Source organism: Limanda limanda, chromosome 10 (assembly GCF_963576545.1).
Source record: "Limanda limanda chromosome 10, fLimLim1.1, whole genome shotgun sequence".
Lineage (NCBI taxonomy): Eukaryota > Metazoa > Chordata > Actinopteri > Pleuronectiformes > Pleuronectidae > Limanda > Limanda limanda.
In genome coordinates, this window is record NC_083645.1 from 8252141 (window position 1) to 8269485 (window position 17345).

Below are 17345 nucleotides of genomic sequence, written 5' to 3' on the forward strand. Positions count from 1 at the left end.
TTCTTTCCTAGATTTTGGTCGATAAATATACCACTTTTCTCTGTATAGATTTTACGCTGTATATTGTTTGGGTAATTGACAATTTGAATTAATCTTTGCACATGTTCCGTTAAGCATCTGATGTTGTGAATGGGACTAATGAGTTGTAATGTTTGGATACAGCTATAGAAGACCAGCCACATATTTACAGTCGGTTACAACAGGATGTTTCTGAACGGTAAGTTACACCGTCCTCATGTTTGTTCAAGTTTTAGCAGGACTGTTGGCCAATGGAGTATTGTCCCGAGTTACAGTAGCCTACGGAGTTTCACAACGGAGTTTCACAACTGAGTTTCAGTCCCGAGTAATGAGTAACATCTATCTGACTCCGTATTGAGCACAACAACAGGGCACGTCAGAAGAAATAAAGCGTGACCGCTGGTCTCGAACAGTAACATTCTTAATGTTGTTTGTTGTGGTTGGCCCGTGGTAGCTAACTAGCTGCTAGCTCAGCAACATGTATTCTTGGTGTCGGGTGCGGTGTGGAGGGTCAATGGTGATGGAGGTGACAGGGAGCGGGGGTGGTGGGTTCGCAGCCTTGACTGGCACCGGCTGGGTTGGGCTGAGAGATGAAATGAGAAATGACTTCATACTGGGGAGGAAGTATGAACCAGATGTTTCGATAACATATTTCCTAGAATGGACTGAGTGTCAAAGTCCGCAAAGTGACTGTTTTCCTACTTTGAGGGTCCCTACTGACCCCCTTTCCAGTAATTAAGGATAGTAAAAGCCCAGAAAATTTATTTTACACAATATGGGCCCTTTTAAGCAGGTCTGTCATAATCCACAACCTCTTTGGACACCAGTCATACTCTCCCTTCACAACCCCCCTTCAATATGCAACAGTTCCCACCCTGACCCTGGGAACAGGAACAGTGACTTCCAGTTGACATCAACAGATGGAAGACGTCTTGCACGTATTCCGGTTTATTATTGGCTGAGCAACGTTTGCAAGGAGCACAATGTTAGCGTCAGGGCAAAGGTTTTTTTTCCCGATTTCCCTGTTTACTAACCATATGGAGTAAAATACAGCTAGTGTCAGCGTCAGGATAGGTGGATACTTCCTCTCCGCTAAGGCCACATGCAGGAAACTGCTGATGCACAAAGATAGCAGTAGTAGATAAAGGAATATAGATTCAAGGGCCTGGAAGTGTGATGTTTTTCAGAAAATATTACATTCTATAATACCCAAAAATTTGGTCCCACATACATGTAAGATAATGTGTTCTGCCATTGCTGGACATGTACTTATCTTTAGAAGGAATGTAGAATCTAATCTTTAAATGGTGTTTATGAGCCACATTTGCTTTTTTTTTTATGGTTACTCTTCCTACATGTGGTTTATTCCTTCAGAGAATGAACGTCACACGAAGATTTCCTTATCTGACTGTTAATCTCGCCATTTTTAGCACTTAAAAGTAAGAACTCTATAGTCACTGACAGAGTGGGAGTGAAGGAACTGAAAAAGTGAGACAGATTGAGAGAGTCAGAGGAAGAGGGAGAGACAGAGGGATTAGAAATAGACTGTGGGACTCCATGTTATAGCCATACTTCAGGAACTGTAAGCATCAGTGTGTGCTGTATTCCCCAGACTGAAGATTTCTTGCTGATACACAGCTGTACTGATGAAAAAAAACATGAAACATCCTCAAGGCTTTTGATTGCACTATTTGCTGCCAGTCTTAGGGACCACAGTGTCATGGTTATGACTCTGAACTATTTAAAGTTTGATTATTACCTCCTTGTGTTTCATGTCTATCCCTGTGTTTATGTTTGTATTGGACGTGTTCCTGTGTTTCATGATTCCCCGCTGTGTTTCTTTCTGTATTCTGTGTTTAAATGTATATTTTCTCTCTGTGTTCTGTTTCCTGTTTTATTTTGTAGTTTATGCTCCTTGTGTGTTTTCCATCTTGACTTCCTCTATTTGTCCTGTTTCCCGCCCTTGTGATTGTCTGCACTAGTCTTCATGTGTTCCACCAGTGTTCAATTGCCCCTGTCTTCCATGTGAATATACGTCTCTGTGCTTCCCCTTGTCTGGTGCCAGTTCGGCTCGTATTGCATGCATTGTTCCAGCGTTCTCACCAAGTCTTGTCTCGTCTCGTCTCATGTTTTACCGACCACGTGTGCCTTGATTTTTGACCTTGTTTTGACCTCACGTTTCGAATACCTTTGCCTGATGATTTTGCAGCTGTACCCAATCCTGCCTGGTAACAAAGACCACTTCTCTTTGAAAACGGAACTCTGTCTGCGAGTTGTGCTATTTGGTCCCAGTTCTAGTACGAAACCTTACACACAGAAACCTGTATTATGAGGTCCCTGGAATATGCTGCGTACTGTATACCCCACTTTCACAGGCTGAGTGGGAGGCAGCATGTGCCAGCAGGGGCATTGCTGTTCATCCATCTTATTCTGTCAAAGTCTGATTTGGCAGGTTCTGGGAGTCTCATGTGTTTAGGAAATAGAAAAGATGCATTTTTTTCATAAGCAAAACACAAATCTGTCAAAGCACAGATGAACCCCTGACAATCACCCCCACTGAGGCAGCCTATTTGGAAATACTAAAATGCTAATGACCCTAACGACTCGAGAAATTAATCCCAAACGCTGTCCACTGGTCAGGAGGGTGTAGCAAAATGACCACAACAGAAACCAATCATCCTCCCCCCCAGTCTTAGATGATCATGTGGACAAAGTGTTGGGGTTCTACTATCTTGTATCGCATGGATTAGTTGAATCTCTCAGCCTCGACCATGTATCAGAATGTTTGGGATGGATCCTGGCCACATTAAATGGGGGACGAGTCCTTGGTGAGGAATCCTTGATTGTAATCCTCAAGATGGTAAAAGATGGTATTTCCCAACGGTGGTGAATCGTCATGAATAAATTAGCTTTGCCACCTCTACAACATATCAAACCCCAGGGAGAAAGGGCCGGTCAGACACCCATCAGGCACAGTCACCCAGTGATCCAACCAGCTACCAGCATTCAACCAAGCCTACAGTCCAACTGGGATGGCCCTGTAGAGATTCTGAGTGAATCAGCACAAAAAAAGCCCTGGGTCATGTATACCCAATAGGAAAGAAGAAGTCCTAAGTCAGACAAGAATGTGACCAGGCCTGTTTCAACCATCAAGATAAGCCGGTGCCCATGTTCCCAAGCAAGTCTGTGCTTATTATTATTATATTATGGTGATTCTGGGCTAAAAGTACAAGTACTTCTTTATTGGTAAATCTGTTTGGAAAGTTTAATTTGATTAGGTCATCAACTGCAGGCACAATGCACGTTAAGCTGCCGCATCTGTGAAGCGATGGATTTCTGTGTTGTTTTCTTGCATATTAAAGAGTTTATGATCTCTGATTGAATTTGTTTTTCCACTTGATTTCAACTTTTTTTTCCATATTAACTTATATAACTATTGAACTGACAAGTCTGGAAAACCTTAATATATTATATTTAACCTACAATAGCACCTTGTATGTGTCTGGGTGTGTAAAATAGTTTTTGCCCTGATGCTCCACAGGAAGCTATCGAATAGCGCACATTGGACAGATGCGATGCTCAAGGCCATTTTTGGCAGATGCTCTAAGACAAGATGTGTTGAAGTCATTAGCTCTCCACTTGAATGATGGTTAGTCTGACCACACCAGAGTTTGTGTTTGTGTGTGTGTGTGTGTGTGTGTGTGTGTGTGTGTGTGTGTGTGTGTGTGTGTGTGTGTGTGTGTGTGTGTGTGTGTGTGTGTGTGTGTGTGTGTGTCCACTAGTCAGGAATGTTAAGCCCACAAGTGGCTTGTCTGCTGTGGCTACCAGTGTGTTTGCAGTGCTTCCGTGTTCACATGCAAATCAGGGGTCATTTATGCAACAGAGGTACTCACAGTCATTCTCCTAACGAAGCCCCCATGTGTCCCATTACTGGCTGGCAGACAGCGTAATTGGAGACACAAAACTGCCGGTTGTTTTTTAGTCAGATAAGTATACCCGTGCATTTTCGGCACAGAAATTTTGCAGTGATTAAGCTTATACCAACAAGGATGTCAAGGGCAAGAAAAGGAGTAAAGAAAGGTCTGATAAAGAAAAGCAATCTGGTTTAAACAATAAAGTAGACTATAAAAAAGTTATTGTGAGACTCTAATCTGAACATCTATATATGCACAATTCAGGAAAAGATGTGAAATGTCTCCTCCGAAAGCCGGTTTTTGCATGTTAATGTTTCACATGATGGTCTCAAAGCAACCTGTGGGGATTTAGTTCGACAGAGTCAGACGAAAAGGAACAGCGTTGTTTTTGAAATCACTAAACTCTTTGCCCTCCAGTTGATCCTGTCAGATTTTACGCCCTTGCATCTCATTAACCCTTTGATACACAACATGGGTCAAAAGTGACCCGATGGAGTTTGAATTGTAAATATCTTTGCAATAAATGTATTTCATCATTCAGAATTCCAGGAATTCCTCAATTAACTTGTTTTTGATCATTACACACTCTTATTTTTATTTGTCCTTATTTACTTTTTTAATAAAAATCATTTTTGTGTGTAAACTTGATTTAAAAATACAAAAACTATTTTAGTTCATAAATTATGAAAGATAAAATGAAAATAATGATTTGTGGTAATCAAAAACAAGATATTTAATGAATACTTTGAATATTAAATGATGAAATAATTAGATTTCCAAAAATATAGCAAAGAAACACTCAGCCGTGCATGAAATAACATTGAAAGTCAATACGGGTCATTTTTGACCCATGTTGTGCCTTAGAGGGGGTTTGCATAGCTTGTGTATCAAAGGGTTAAAGATGCTGTGATGGGGTTTTGGTTTGGCTTAACGACCCAGCTGGATATCTCATTAACATTATCTTAACCTGCTCTCCACTGACTCGTGGTCCCTGAAATCAGCGTGTAACTTCATCACCATAATCTTAGCCAGAAAAAGTATTTGAGTTATAGGTTCCTTTGCCACACAGGAATTTTTGAAGTCATGTAGAACTTTTTTTTTATGTTTTCAAATAACATTTTGTTACCGAACATCAATTAAAGCCTGTAAAGCAGCAGTGAGTGATTCTGGAGGACGACTGTTGATATTTGAACCCAACAGACAAACCCACCATTCCCTCTGGGCCACGAATTTATGGGTGTGTATCGCCAAGGTAACAACATTGAAATCTATGCTGGGTGAACCAAAGAGAAATATGGCCTTAGCATCCTTTCCTTGATTTCTAATATGACTACGCCTTTTTAGTCATATAGGAATCTGTTGCCAAAATTTTTCTCAGTCTTTCCTTATGTTACTTCAGAGTGAAAGCTGCCCATTGTATATGTTTAGTAGTGTTACTTCCACCATGCTTCTGGCCAATGAGAAGGTTGTGGATGTACATGAGAATGAGAAAACTGTGGATGTTACTGAATGCTATGCTAGTGGATTACATGGATGTATAATAAGACTTGCTTGGGGCTTGAAACCATGGATGGTTTATTCGTGTTGAGCCTGAATTTACTTACTGGGGAAATGAGTCAGTGCAGTGATATAGTGAAGTATTATTTGTATTGGTGTTATTAATTACTCTATTCTTCAGTGTTCTCTGCAGCCAAATGTTACATTCAGAATTAGTGCTGAGCCTTAGGTTAAGTTAATTGATGTATCATAAGGTCTTGAGCTATTAAAAGAGGTTCAATGAAACACTATCTTCTCTTTCCATCATTTGGCTTAAAAAAGTACACATTTAAAATAGCAGGAATTGTCTGTACTGATAGTTTTACAGGTTCATCTTTCAGGGGTATTTTACACTGCAAGGTTGCAAGTGGCCACAAGCCTAAATTCTCCGCAAGGTTGGGCATTGGCAACATATGATGGTTTTATAATTCATGCATATGCGTATATGGTGTGGGATTTGATATGGTGGGTTATGGAGAACTGCAGCATCAGTGGACCGTAGAAAATATGTCTTTAGCATCCTCCTTTGTGCCATGTCATTCAGGATGTGCATGAGAGTGTGCTGAAAATAACTATCAAGCTCCAACCCTCACTGACAACAAATTAACCACCAATAGCACAGCATTTAAGGCATAAAAAGAAAGTGAAAACGCCTGAATGAGCGTGACCATGTTCTGTGTTTCAGTGTTAACTGCACCAATAATGGCCGCAGAATAAGAGCTGCTGTTGTCATCTAATCAAAGGAACTGAGTGCTGCATCAATGGCCTGTATTGATGAAGATTCCGACTCAGTGTGGGCCACATGCAGGACCATGCCAGCATCATGTTTTTTGTTCCCTTCGGTCAACTCAAATGCGGAGGACAGGCTTCCTGTACACTCGGGATAACAAGCGTCCCTTTGTGTGCATCTGAGTGAGTGTGTGTTAGTGGAAGTGGAGGGTCGAAGACGGCCCTGATGAGGAGACTGTGACCTGGTGTCATGTGATGGGTGGAAGCGAACACAATCGCCTCTTGAAGAAGAAAGTAAACAACATTAACCCCTGTTGGTATTCTCAGTATTCCGCAGTTCGCCGCAGTGACCCCTCACCCACCAGCCAGTCACACAGCACTACATGATCTTTCTATTGCCTCATGTAACGACCCACTGCTTCAAGCCTGCAGTGTTTACACTATATCAGAATCCTATGGAGCATGTGAGACTCCACCCTGTCCCTCGAGAAAGCAGGATTACCATCATTGAAATCTTTTTAAGAGTTTTGCGGGGACAAATAAACAGAGCTTTGGGGATGTTGTTTCCTTTTACATTCGGTGGACGTACATCTCTGAAAAAACATTTCAAATTGTGTTATGGGTGAAATAGAGGTTCCAACCAGATGATTAAAGGACTCTTCCAGGATTCTGGGTCAAATTATCTTCAGGAAAGAGTTTTGATTCAACAAGCAGAAAATATCTGGGCATTACTCCAGATGTCATGAATCCTGACAGCTGTAAACATAGTCGGGATGATTATTTTATTGGCTACTGTCTATTGAAGGCCACAGTGTCTGGAAGTATGATGACGACACATTATGGATTTGTTAGCTTTGCTGTACACTTTATTGTTTTTTCTTAATGTAAATGAATGGTACTGTATAATTCAAGGTTTCCTCTGTGGAGCTAGTAATGAACCTTTTGGAGACAATAGCCATTTTAATTTCAATTCCTACTTTTTTCATTAGCATCTCAAAGAACAGAATATTTGTTTTCAAGGGTTTTGGGGGTAAGTGTATATATGTAGCATTGCTATTTAACACAGACGTGAGGAGACACAAGACACTCACTGACAGTCCTACACTGTTGTTACAGTCGAGGCCAACACATCTGTTATTTTAGAGCCATCCTTGAATTTATGAGCGATGTGGAAAATCGGAGCCAGAAGAAAAACGATACTTAAACCTAGACAATGTGAATGTGAGCTTTGCTTTCTTAACTTGGGGAGCAGCCATTTGGACTCAGACGCTACTGTCCTTAAACTCTCTCATGCCAGGGCACATTTCAAGAGCTCCTACTTGCACCTTTGACGATGAAAGCTGACAGATTTTCACATAAGAGTCAAATATAGACTGAATGTATGAATGCATATGTACGCAGAGGGTTACTTAATAAAGCACATCCAGTTGGAATAAAAATTGTGTGTTCTATGGGTAGTTGAAATCATGTGTTTCAGGAACTGAAGTCAAAATAGTTTTCGGTAAAAAGTCAACATGGAGGGCAGACCCTATTTCTAAACTTCTTTAACCTCTATCTATAGGGAACATTGTACATAATGGATTTAATACTTCACTGATCACCTATAAAGCACTTATGTGCTACCTTATATATTTCTGAATTACTACTCCCCTTTGAGCCAGTTTTTACAGGCTCGTAAAGAGCCATTTAATTCATCCTGATACACCACTTTACAGCCAAAATTTATTATTCTGGCCCCCAAATGTTTCAACCTTTTTCAGCCATCCAAGAGACTTGAATAAATTAAGTGTAGTATGGTTGTGAGGATTCGTTATTATTGATGCGTAATAAATTGATTATGATGCTTGTTAATAATAACATTCATCTCCAAACCACTATTCTTCTTAACTTGGGCTTCATTGCTTCTTCAGCAATACACAATAAACAGATAGTTATAATAACCTGCTCTTGTGTAATTACGGAGCAATATATTACTTTTAACCATCAGCTGATGTGGCTCAGGAGTTGGAGTGGGTGTGGCCGCTAGCTATTCCAGTCTGCCCAAGTGACCTTGGACAAGAACCCCAAATTGTCCCTGACGGCTGTGCTGACCGTGTATTGAATATTATTGTATCTGTAAATGGTGTGTGATAGAAAAAGCGCTATAGATACACTGTATGAATGCGTGTGTAAATAGGTTAATGGCAAAACTGTAGTGTACTGGGGCAGCTGTGGCTGAGGGGTAGAGTGATCGTCCTCCAACCCGAAGGTCGGTGGTCTGATCCTCAGTCTTCCCCATCTGCATTCCGAAGTGTCCTTGGGCTTAGGTGGCCTCTCATAGATTTTGATAAAGCATCTGCCAAATGACATGTAATAATAATAATAATGTGCTTTGAGTGGTCGCTGAAAAAACGCTATATACATACAATCCGTTGACTATACTGTTGTTATTACCTTCCAATTTAATCAGCCACACTAAATCTAAATACTTCCCTTTCTTTATCAGAGATTGGTAGTGAAAGAACAACGCTTTTGGTTTAGCTGTTATTAATCTTCTCCATTTATATTTTCGAGTCTTGATGGCTGCTCATTTTGTAAGCTGTTCCAGTGAACATGACATATTTCTTTGGTTGGAGAAAGTTAGGTGAACGCCATCAACTATAAACCTCCTAAAAGCCCAATAAACTGTACAATCAGTGCATAGACATGAGACTTAAAAAAAATGATGTTTTTCCCACTTTTAATTGGCATTGATACTACATTTCCATTAAATGATAAATCAGCTGTTAACTCAAAATTACTATTTCCATAAGATACAAGACAAGTCATCACAAAAAAATGTTGGAAGAGGAAGGTGGATTGTGTTTTCCGGTGTTTAAAGCCAAACCTCTTCGCTCAGGGGTCTATTCTGAAGGCAATGAAGAATTTATAAGAGACACAGAAAAATAATAAATTAACGCGTCTATCAACAGACCCAGTTTTATCACCAGTATGAGTGCTTCCCTTGCTTCAATTTCCCCCGCTCACTGCTTCAATAAACCTCAAAATCCACTTTTTTTCAAGTCATTGATTTACAAGTTTTTCTTCCTTTGTTGTCTGAGTGTTGTGTCTTGTTGTCACTTTTTGGATAGTTATTCCCAAGCCATATTGGTGTTTATCTCCTCTCCTACTGTGCATCTAGTATCATGGAAAGATAGAAACCCCAGCTGTGGACTCAGATGAAACTCATTTAGATCACACTACTTTGCATGGGTGGATAAATATTGAAGGAACAACATGTGCACCTCAGAGACTCTCTCAGGTCTTTGAGCAGGTTTCAGGTCTTTGTGTTCTGACACGCTGCACGAGATTCAGACTGAGTATATGGTGGTGCTGCTGACATTCTTTACAGCTTTCTTTGCTATTTTTACACAAACTCGCTAAAGAAGTCTTGTTCGTTTTGTTTAAAAATAAGAAAATCTCTTTTACGTAATGCCCCTGGCAAGATGTTGGAGGAGAGGAATGACAATTTTATGGCTGCCGTTATGAACAGCTGCATTGTTACCACAGGAGGCAGCACATTAACTGCTTTAAATGAATTTGAAATACCACATTGTTTTATGAAACATATCTGAGTAACAGCAGCGAAGGATGGGACAGATATAATTGTTTCTGTGCAGAGAAAAAAAAATGAGCTATAACATATGTATGTTGATGGCAGTTTCTTTCTTCAACCACCAGAACATAAACATACACATAAACACATTTCTATCTGTAAGGATTGGAAACAGCAGCATCGTTTTTTATTATAAGAACAAAACCTAATCCTCGTTTTCAAGAGTTCAATGATTTAGAATCAAAGCACTCTTGTTTAAATGTCCTGTAAGAAGCAGCCTTCTTTTTTTTTTGCAAATGCCAGAAGGCTTTATATAATTTGGAGAAGTGATGTGGCGATAACATTTCAAAAGTTTGTCAAACTGAAGAGCCTTTCTCTGTGTGTGCGTCACAGCGGAGACAAAAATACACCGTTGGACAAAATACTTTCAGGAGAATATGCAATCACCGTAGTGGACCCTGTTGCACAGTTCACAAGCTCTGTGTTAGGGCTCTATAGGAGTGATCCCTCAACTGCAGGTTGAGCAAGTTCAAGGTTAAAGCAGCAGGGAGTTGGCATGTTAGGTAGCACATAATTTGAAAGAGTAGGCAGTTCGGGAGAGTTATTGTTTGTTTTCAATGTGGAACGGAAGACTGATAGACAAATGTCCGACAAACAGCTTGACATCGCTTGACTTCAGTGGCTCTCCAGATTCCTGACTGGTATTAACTCATCTGTGCGCTGTTCGCCTGCCTCACTTTCATCCAACCTGACATCAACAACAACCATAACCCCCCAGCTTCAGCTTTCCTCTTGGAACTCTGCAAGTAAAGAAAATGCAATCTGCATGGGGTCTTTGAAGTGGGTCGAATGGCCATATTCAAAAATTGTGTCACATGATGTGCACAGGCATGCAGGCTGTTATGTTACTGACACAACTAATCTCTCATAGTTTTTTACCTAGGGACACTAAATGAAACAGACACAAGATCTAATGTTGCACTTCACGGTTTCATACACCAGACAGAGTCAGGCTCCACCAAATATCAGATTTGTTGTGGACCTTGACCGTAGGCCGCTCATTAACTGAGACAATTATCAGCTATTTCCTCCTGTAGCTCTTGTTTCCAATTGGGACAGAAGTGGCAACTCAATTAAATCATGAAGACTGGAGACTTGAATAGTTTCCATGTTTAAAGCTGCTATAATCAATATGAATATAGTAATATATAGTGTATTGTAGTAATGTAGAAGTAGTAGTAATAGTTGTGGTTTATAATGAGGTAACTGATAGAGGATTTTCATCAGAACCTGTTTAAACAATTCACAGGTTATGACATCCACGAAGGTTATGTTTGTTTTTAGTTTGTTGGTTTATTTGTCGGCAGCATTATGCAAAAATTCTAACCTGAATTCAACAAAATTCAGTGGAGGGAGGGGGTCTGGGCATTTACAATTTTAGATTACTTTCTTAAAATGTTATAAATAATTTAGGTTATCAGATCATTGCTTTGGTATTGTGCATTCTACTGGGTGCCATTAATGCAGTTTGGGTTTTAAGGTCTGTAAGTTTATAATTATTGTTTAACCTCTCTCATAAGTGTCATCTCCAGCAGTTGTACACAACTGTTTTCAGTATGGAAAAACTTTAAACCAACAGTATACCTGCACGGCATTAGAGAGCAATGATAAAGTAAACAGCTACCTAGTGAACAGAGTGTTGCATTCAAGGTAAAGCACTGCATTTTCCCCTCAGGACTTGGTGGAGACCAAAGGAGAGCAAGAAAGTGAATATTATTTTGTATTCTCTGCTCTTAATCTACTTCATTAGGTGATAAAATGTCAGCAGCTCCTTGTGGGGACACCACATGGCCAAAATGGCTGGAATCAGTGAAACCTATGGACAGTAATTAGTCACATAAAAGGACATTTTTCATGTTGAATGTCAGTGTCAATGTTTTAATATTAATAGAACATAGCATGCTCTTGTATGATGTCCTCTTCGGCTTTTCAAGATACTTTCAAGACTAAGTGTATGTAATTGTAATGTAAGTCAATTCAGCTAGCTAGCAGAAAAACAAAGTTGTTAATCAATGAAATGAAAGAGACTGTAAAGTGGCCCTGATGGTAATGCAGGATCAAAGGTTTTACAGGCTTGACTCATACTACATTACATTACATTACATTAAATCACATTACATTTCATTAAGCTGACGCTTTTATCCAAAGCGACTTACAATATGTGCATTCAACCATGAGGGTAAAAACCCAGAATAAAAATAATCAAGAAAGTACTATTTCTTGAAGAAAAACAAACTACAAAGTGCTATAAGTAAGTGCCATCTAAGTGCTACTTAATTGTTAGTCTAAACATTTATTCAAGGAATAGTCGGAAGAGATGTGTTTTTAGTTTGCGGCCGGAAGATGTGAAGACTTTCTGCTGTTCTGATGTAAATGGGGAGCTCATTCCACCATTTAGAAGCCAGGACAGCAAACAGTCGTGATTTTGATGAGTGTTTATCTCGCAGTGAGGGAGAAACAAGCCGATTGGCAGATGCAAAGTGGAGTGAACGGGCTGCAGTGTAAGGTTTGACCATGTCCTGGATGTAGACTGGACCCGATCAGTTTGTAGAACGGTACGAAATTACCAATGTTTTGAAACGGATGCGGGCAGCCACTGGTAATCAATGAAGGGAGCGGAGGAGTGGAGTAGTGTGACAGAACTTAGGAAGGTTGAAGACCAGTCGAGCTGCTTCATTCTGGATGAGCTGCAGAGGTCGGATGGCACTAGCAGGTCGACCTGCCAGGAGAGAGCTGCAGTAGTCTCAGCGTGAGATGACCAGAGCCTAGACCAGAACCTGCACTGCCTTCTGAGTGAGAAGGGGAAGTATTCTCCTGATGTTGTGCAGCATGAATCTACAAGAACGTGTTGTTGCAGTATTGTTGGTAATAAGGAACAGTTGACTGTCGAGTGTCTAGCAGTCTGGGTGAGGGCTAACTAACTACAAGATTAAAAATTAAAGAAGACAAAAAAAGTCAGCTGTCAACTTATACAGGCCACAGTGTAGAAATAAAAGATGATAGAAAGGCTGAATGGCTTCAATGAAAGCAAATCTTTCTGAGATGTTTCCTGCTATTTCTTAACTCACATGGCATTAACACATGGTTGGCCTGTTCACCCAGAAGGCAAAAAAGATCTATCCTTGACGTTTCCTAAAAACCGACCAATGCTAAGGCCAAATCTCAGAAGGAAGTGAGATTGCGGCGCACAGTGGAATTAAAGTATTTCAATATCAGTGGTTTTCCTTTGATGCAATGGGAAGCACTGTTGTCTATAACCTTTCTAGAAACGAACGAGTGGGAATTCAGCAGGGACTTTCCTTACTTCCTTTATGGAGAGTATGTCCGCCGTGAGGTACACTAACACTGGGACCACAAATTCCCATCTCTAAGATAGCCCTACTTTGCAGCTCCAAACAAAGATGTTCTTGTGCAAACTGAGGAGGGAGACGATCATGTGCTTGATATTATCTGTTTATGAAGTGGTAATACAGTGGTCTTCTATGTTCCGACTGGCAGGGTTGACCTCAGCAATCTTCTCTTCCCACTGTTATTTTGTATTTCTAATTAACCTGGAAGCTAACTGTGGGTCTGAATGTTGTGACATGCAGAAAGGCGAGGGCAAGTTGTCGTCTTTTCCTGTAAATGTTTTATAGCTTCAGTTATCTTTGAAAACTATTCTATATCTTATACATTCAGCATAAACTCAGTTAGTTGGTGAATGTCCACAGCAACTTCGAGGAATAAAATAAGCAGCTCCTTGAGAAATTGAGAAGCGAGCAGAAATTGAGAAAATGATCAGTGTTGAATCATTTGAGGAAGCTGATATTATTTATCTGTGCTGGTGTGACACCAGCACAGGACAAAGTGTAAAACTCATCATACAGTCAGACTGAACTGACTGGATTACCATGAATGAACGAATTAGTAAATTTATGAATACATTTAGTAACATGATTAAAAACACATAAAACACAGCACTACAGTCATAACATAGGCTACATAGGAAACAAAAATTATAAAAGCACGATGAAGCCCAAAAGTTTATTTGCATTTTTGTCCTCATCACTTTATACACCACCAGATGAAAAGTCAACAACATGATAGGCAAATAATCAACATACAGTAGATAAGGCGAATAAATAGAGGGTGGCAATTGAATACACGATATGGAATGTTATTTCCATTTCTGAAAGGTGATTATATTAATGATGTGTTTTTCCACTCTGCAGCTTCACTGTAAAAAGTTTTAGTTTTTTTTTGCTCACATTGCAATTTAATCATAAAGGTATCGTATTCACATGTAAAGCTACCTCATGTACATTGTTGTGATTGTCTGTAGCATAATAAAATAAATAATTGGTATTTTGGTACCCTATACTTGATAAATTGGTCAGTGAAAAAGTTATTCAATTACCATGAACTTGTTAAGCTTTTTGAGATTTGTTTGGGGATGGACCTTTACCCTTGTCAATGTATTCTAATGGTGTTGTGACAATCCAATGTACCAGGAGATGGCAGCATTATCAAATGACTTGAATGTGTGAAGAATTAAGCTGTTAAGCCAAGAAGCCTTTCTGCCTACAGACTTTATTGATCTTGATAAGGGATTTTAAAGCCATATATGCGTCTGATAAGAAAACATACAGCAAAGATAATTTACATGAAGCCCTCCAACTTTTACTTCAAACTCTGGTAACTATTCTACTTTTCAGATTCAGAAGAGAAGATATTTCAATGGCTTCAATTTTGTTGTTGTTTTGCTCTATAAAACATAATTGTCAGCATTTATAAAAAAATATTGAATGAAGTTGCAGCTTTTAATATACAGACATATTATGAGGAACTAACATATATTTCATTACATATTAAGGCAGTTATTATAAATAACAGTTCAGAGGAACACAGCAGTTAAAGAACTTGTTTACATACAGTCAGATGAGAAGATCGTTACCACTCACATGAATATGAAGCTGTCAACAGTCAATTAGCTGAACATGGAACAATAAGTGAAAACAGTTTGCCTGACTTTATATACAGAATAGGGCGAGATGAACAACATGCTGGCTGCCGCTTCATATTCATATTACTGAGTGATATGTATCAATTACATATCTAAATCTGGCAAAGAAAGCATATTAACTATTTTTTTCTGAACTACTCCTGTAGAGTACATGCACCCAACACTTCCCCCCAGCCTATTACTTTACATAAAAGGTTTGTTATATAATATTAATAATACAGAGTGAACAAGAATCAGCAGCACAAAACAAAACAATACCATTCAGTTAAAAGTAAACATAACAACCATGAGGAATTATATTAACCCTCATAAAATAAAGGGAAATTACAAATAACTTGCCAAGGCAAGGGCAGCATGGTTTGCATTGCAGCAAGCAGGGCCATGTTTCAAAAAACACTTCTGCGCGGAGTTTGCATGTTCACCCCATGTTTACGTGGGTTTTCACCAGGTCCCCCAGCTTCCTCCCACAGTCAAAAGACAGAGAGGTTGGCGTTAAGTTAAGTGGAGTCTCTGAATTTACCTGTCCAGTGTGCACCCCCCCCTCCCTGCGCCCCCTCAAAGGAGTGGTATGGATGGATGGTTAAATAGATGGTTAAGGCAGCGAAAAACAGTGACAATAACACAATAACAAACACTGATGATAACAAATACAGCTGTGGTAGGTACAATGTTACAGTGCCACATATACAATTCATAAAAATAAAGATGATGTAAGAAAAAGTAGGGAAAAGGTTCTAACCACCCATTCAATGCAAAGGCAATCCAAATAAAAAGAAATATAAGAACATAATCCACCATACATTACGTACATTGATAAACTGTTTAATTCAATTGTCATTTAACAATAGTGACATAACAATACTGGCAAGTATCCTAATAATAATAGTTATTATAATAATTATCTAACAATCTCTCCTCTTTATAATATTATTCTCAATCTCCTGAGACTTGTTACTAAAATGTATAAATACTTTGTTCATAAGCCGACGAAGTAAAATCTGTTAAATCTCTTTCTATCTTACGTTATCTTACATCTGTTCCTCTTGACTCTTTCCCTGACGACTAATGAGGCAACAGGTCATCCTGAACTCTTTCCTGTAACATATCCCGACATTGATGCCTGACGACTTCCTGTCTGTTGGGAATTAATTGACCTTCGGGTGGTTTCTCTCAGATTCTTTGGCTGTGACCGAGTAGCACAGGAGAAAAAGCTGCTGCGACAACCCTCTCCAGAGAAATAATACAGCAGTGGGTCGAAGCACGTGTTGGCAGCAGCCAGGCAGAGTGTCACCACGACAGACTTCTGCATTTCAATCCTCTCCTGGCAGTTGGGGTGAACCCGGGACAGGTAGACAGTGCGCAGCACGTGGTAAGGCATGTAGCTGATCGTGAATGTCAACAAGACGATGACAATCATTCGAATGGCTTTTGCGCCCATGGCCCGCTGCTGTTGCTGAGCAGATAGGGTGCGAGACAGTCGGGAGCGAGACACTAAGGTGTTGATAATGCCGGCATAGCAGAGCAGGATCACCAGTGATGGCAGGACGAAGCCTATCACCAGAGACAAATAGTTCAGGACTTTGAGTTTATCATCGATTTCACCCGGCCGAGTATCGAAGCACTTGGTTGTATTTGTGGTAGTGTCTATATATTGACCTGACATGAGGAAGGGAGACGATAAAAGACAGATAAACACCCAGATGCCAGCACACACCAGGCGAGCACGGTTCACTGTCATCAGCTGCAGGTTCTTCACAGGATAGACAATTGCCAGGAAACGCGTGATCGACATGGCGACCATGAAGTAGATACTGCAGTAGAGGTTTACATAGAGAGCATAGGAGCTGAAGGTACAGAGGAAAGTCCCCATGCTCCAGATGCCCCCTCTGACATAGTAGATGATTCGCAGTGGCAGCGTCATCACACACAGCAGATCAGCCACAACCAGGTTAATCATGTAGACGTGGAAGGGGGAATTCTGGCGGTTCGTCTTGATCAGCACCACCAGGGCTAAGCCGTTCCCAGTGAGGCTCAGCAAAGTGATGATGCTGTAGGATATGGAGTAAACCTGGTTGCGGAAGTCATCTATGGACGAGCAGTTGGTGGAGTTGCTCTCCGTGCTGTTTTGCAGCTCCATTTGTGGCTACACCTCCTCCTGCTGTGACAGAAATAAAAGAAATTATGCTGCAAAACACAGGAACTTGCAGAGTGTTGATATGTGGAAGGAAACTCATGTTGAGAAACACTTTAGATCTTATCTGGTTCCATGATAAAGATTTAGCTTTTCTAATGTTTTTTTCCATGCATTTAACAAGATGGATTCAGCTGGAGTTGCAACTGACAGTGACTGGGACTGATCCAATTATTTATTCAATCATCTCAATAAGAACATCACATGTCTGTAGCCTCAATTGAAAATGCAACTGTAATTTTTAGAGCATTTTTATTGCTGTCATGCTAACAAAATAGATCCAGCTAAATTGGAATCTCCTGCACCTTATTGTGAACCTTT

General features: G+C 40.0%; 1 protein-coding gene across 1 annotated transcript; it reads right to left on the reverse strand.

The window, feature by feature from the left end:
• Positions 1-483: 483 nt before the first annotated feature.
• LOC133012258 (cysteinyl leukotriene receptor 1-like) lies at positions 484-16994 on the reverse strand. The gene is made up of 2 exons (XM_061080235.1): positions 15988-16994; positions 484-601 (listed from the first exon to the last, which is right to left on the reverse strand). Exons 1-2 carry the CDS (start codon positions 16968-16970, stop codon positions 484-486), a joined length of 1101 nt encoding a protein of 366 aa, XP_060936218.1. The 5' UTR covers positions 16971-16994.
• Between the last annotated feature and the right edge of the window lie 351 nt (positions 16995-17345).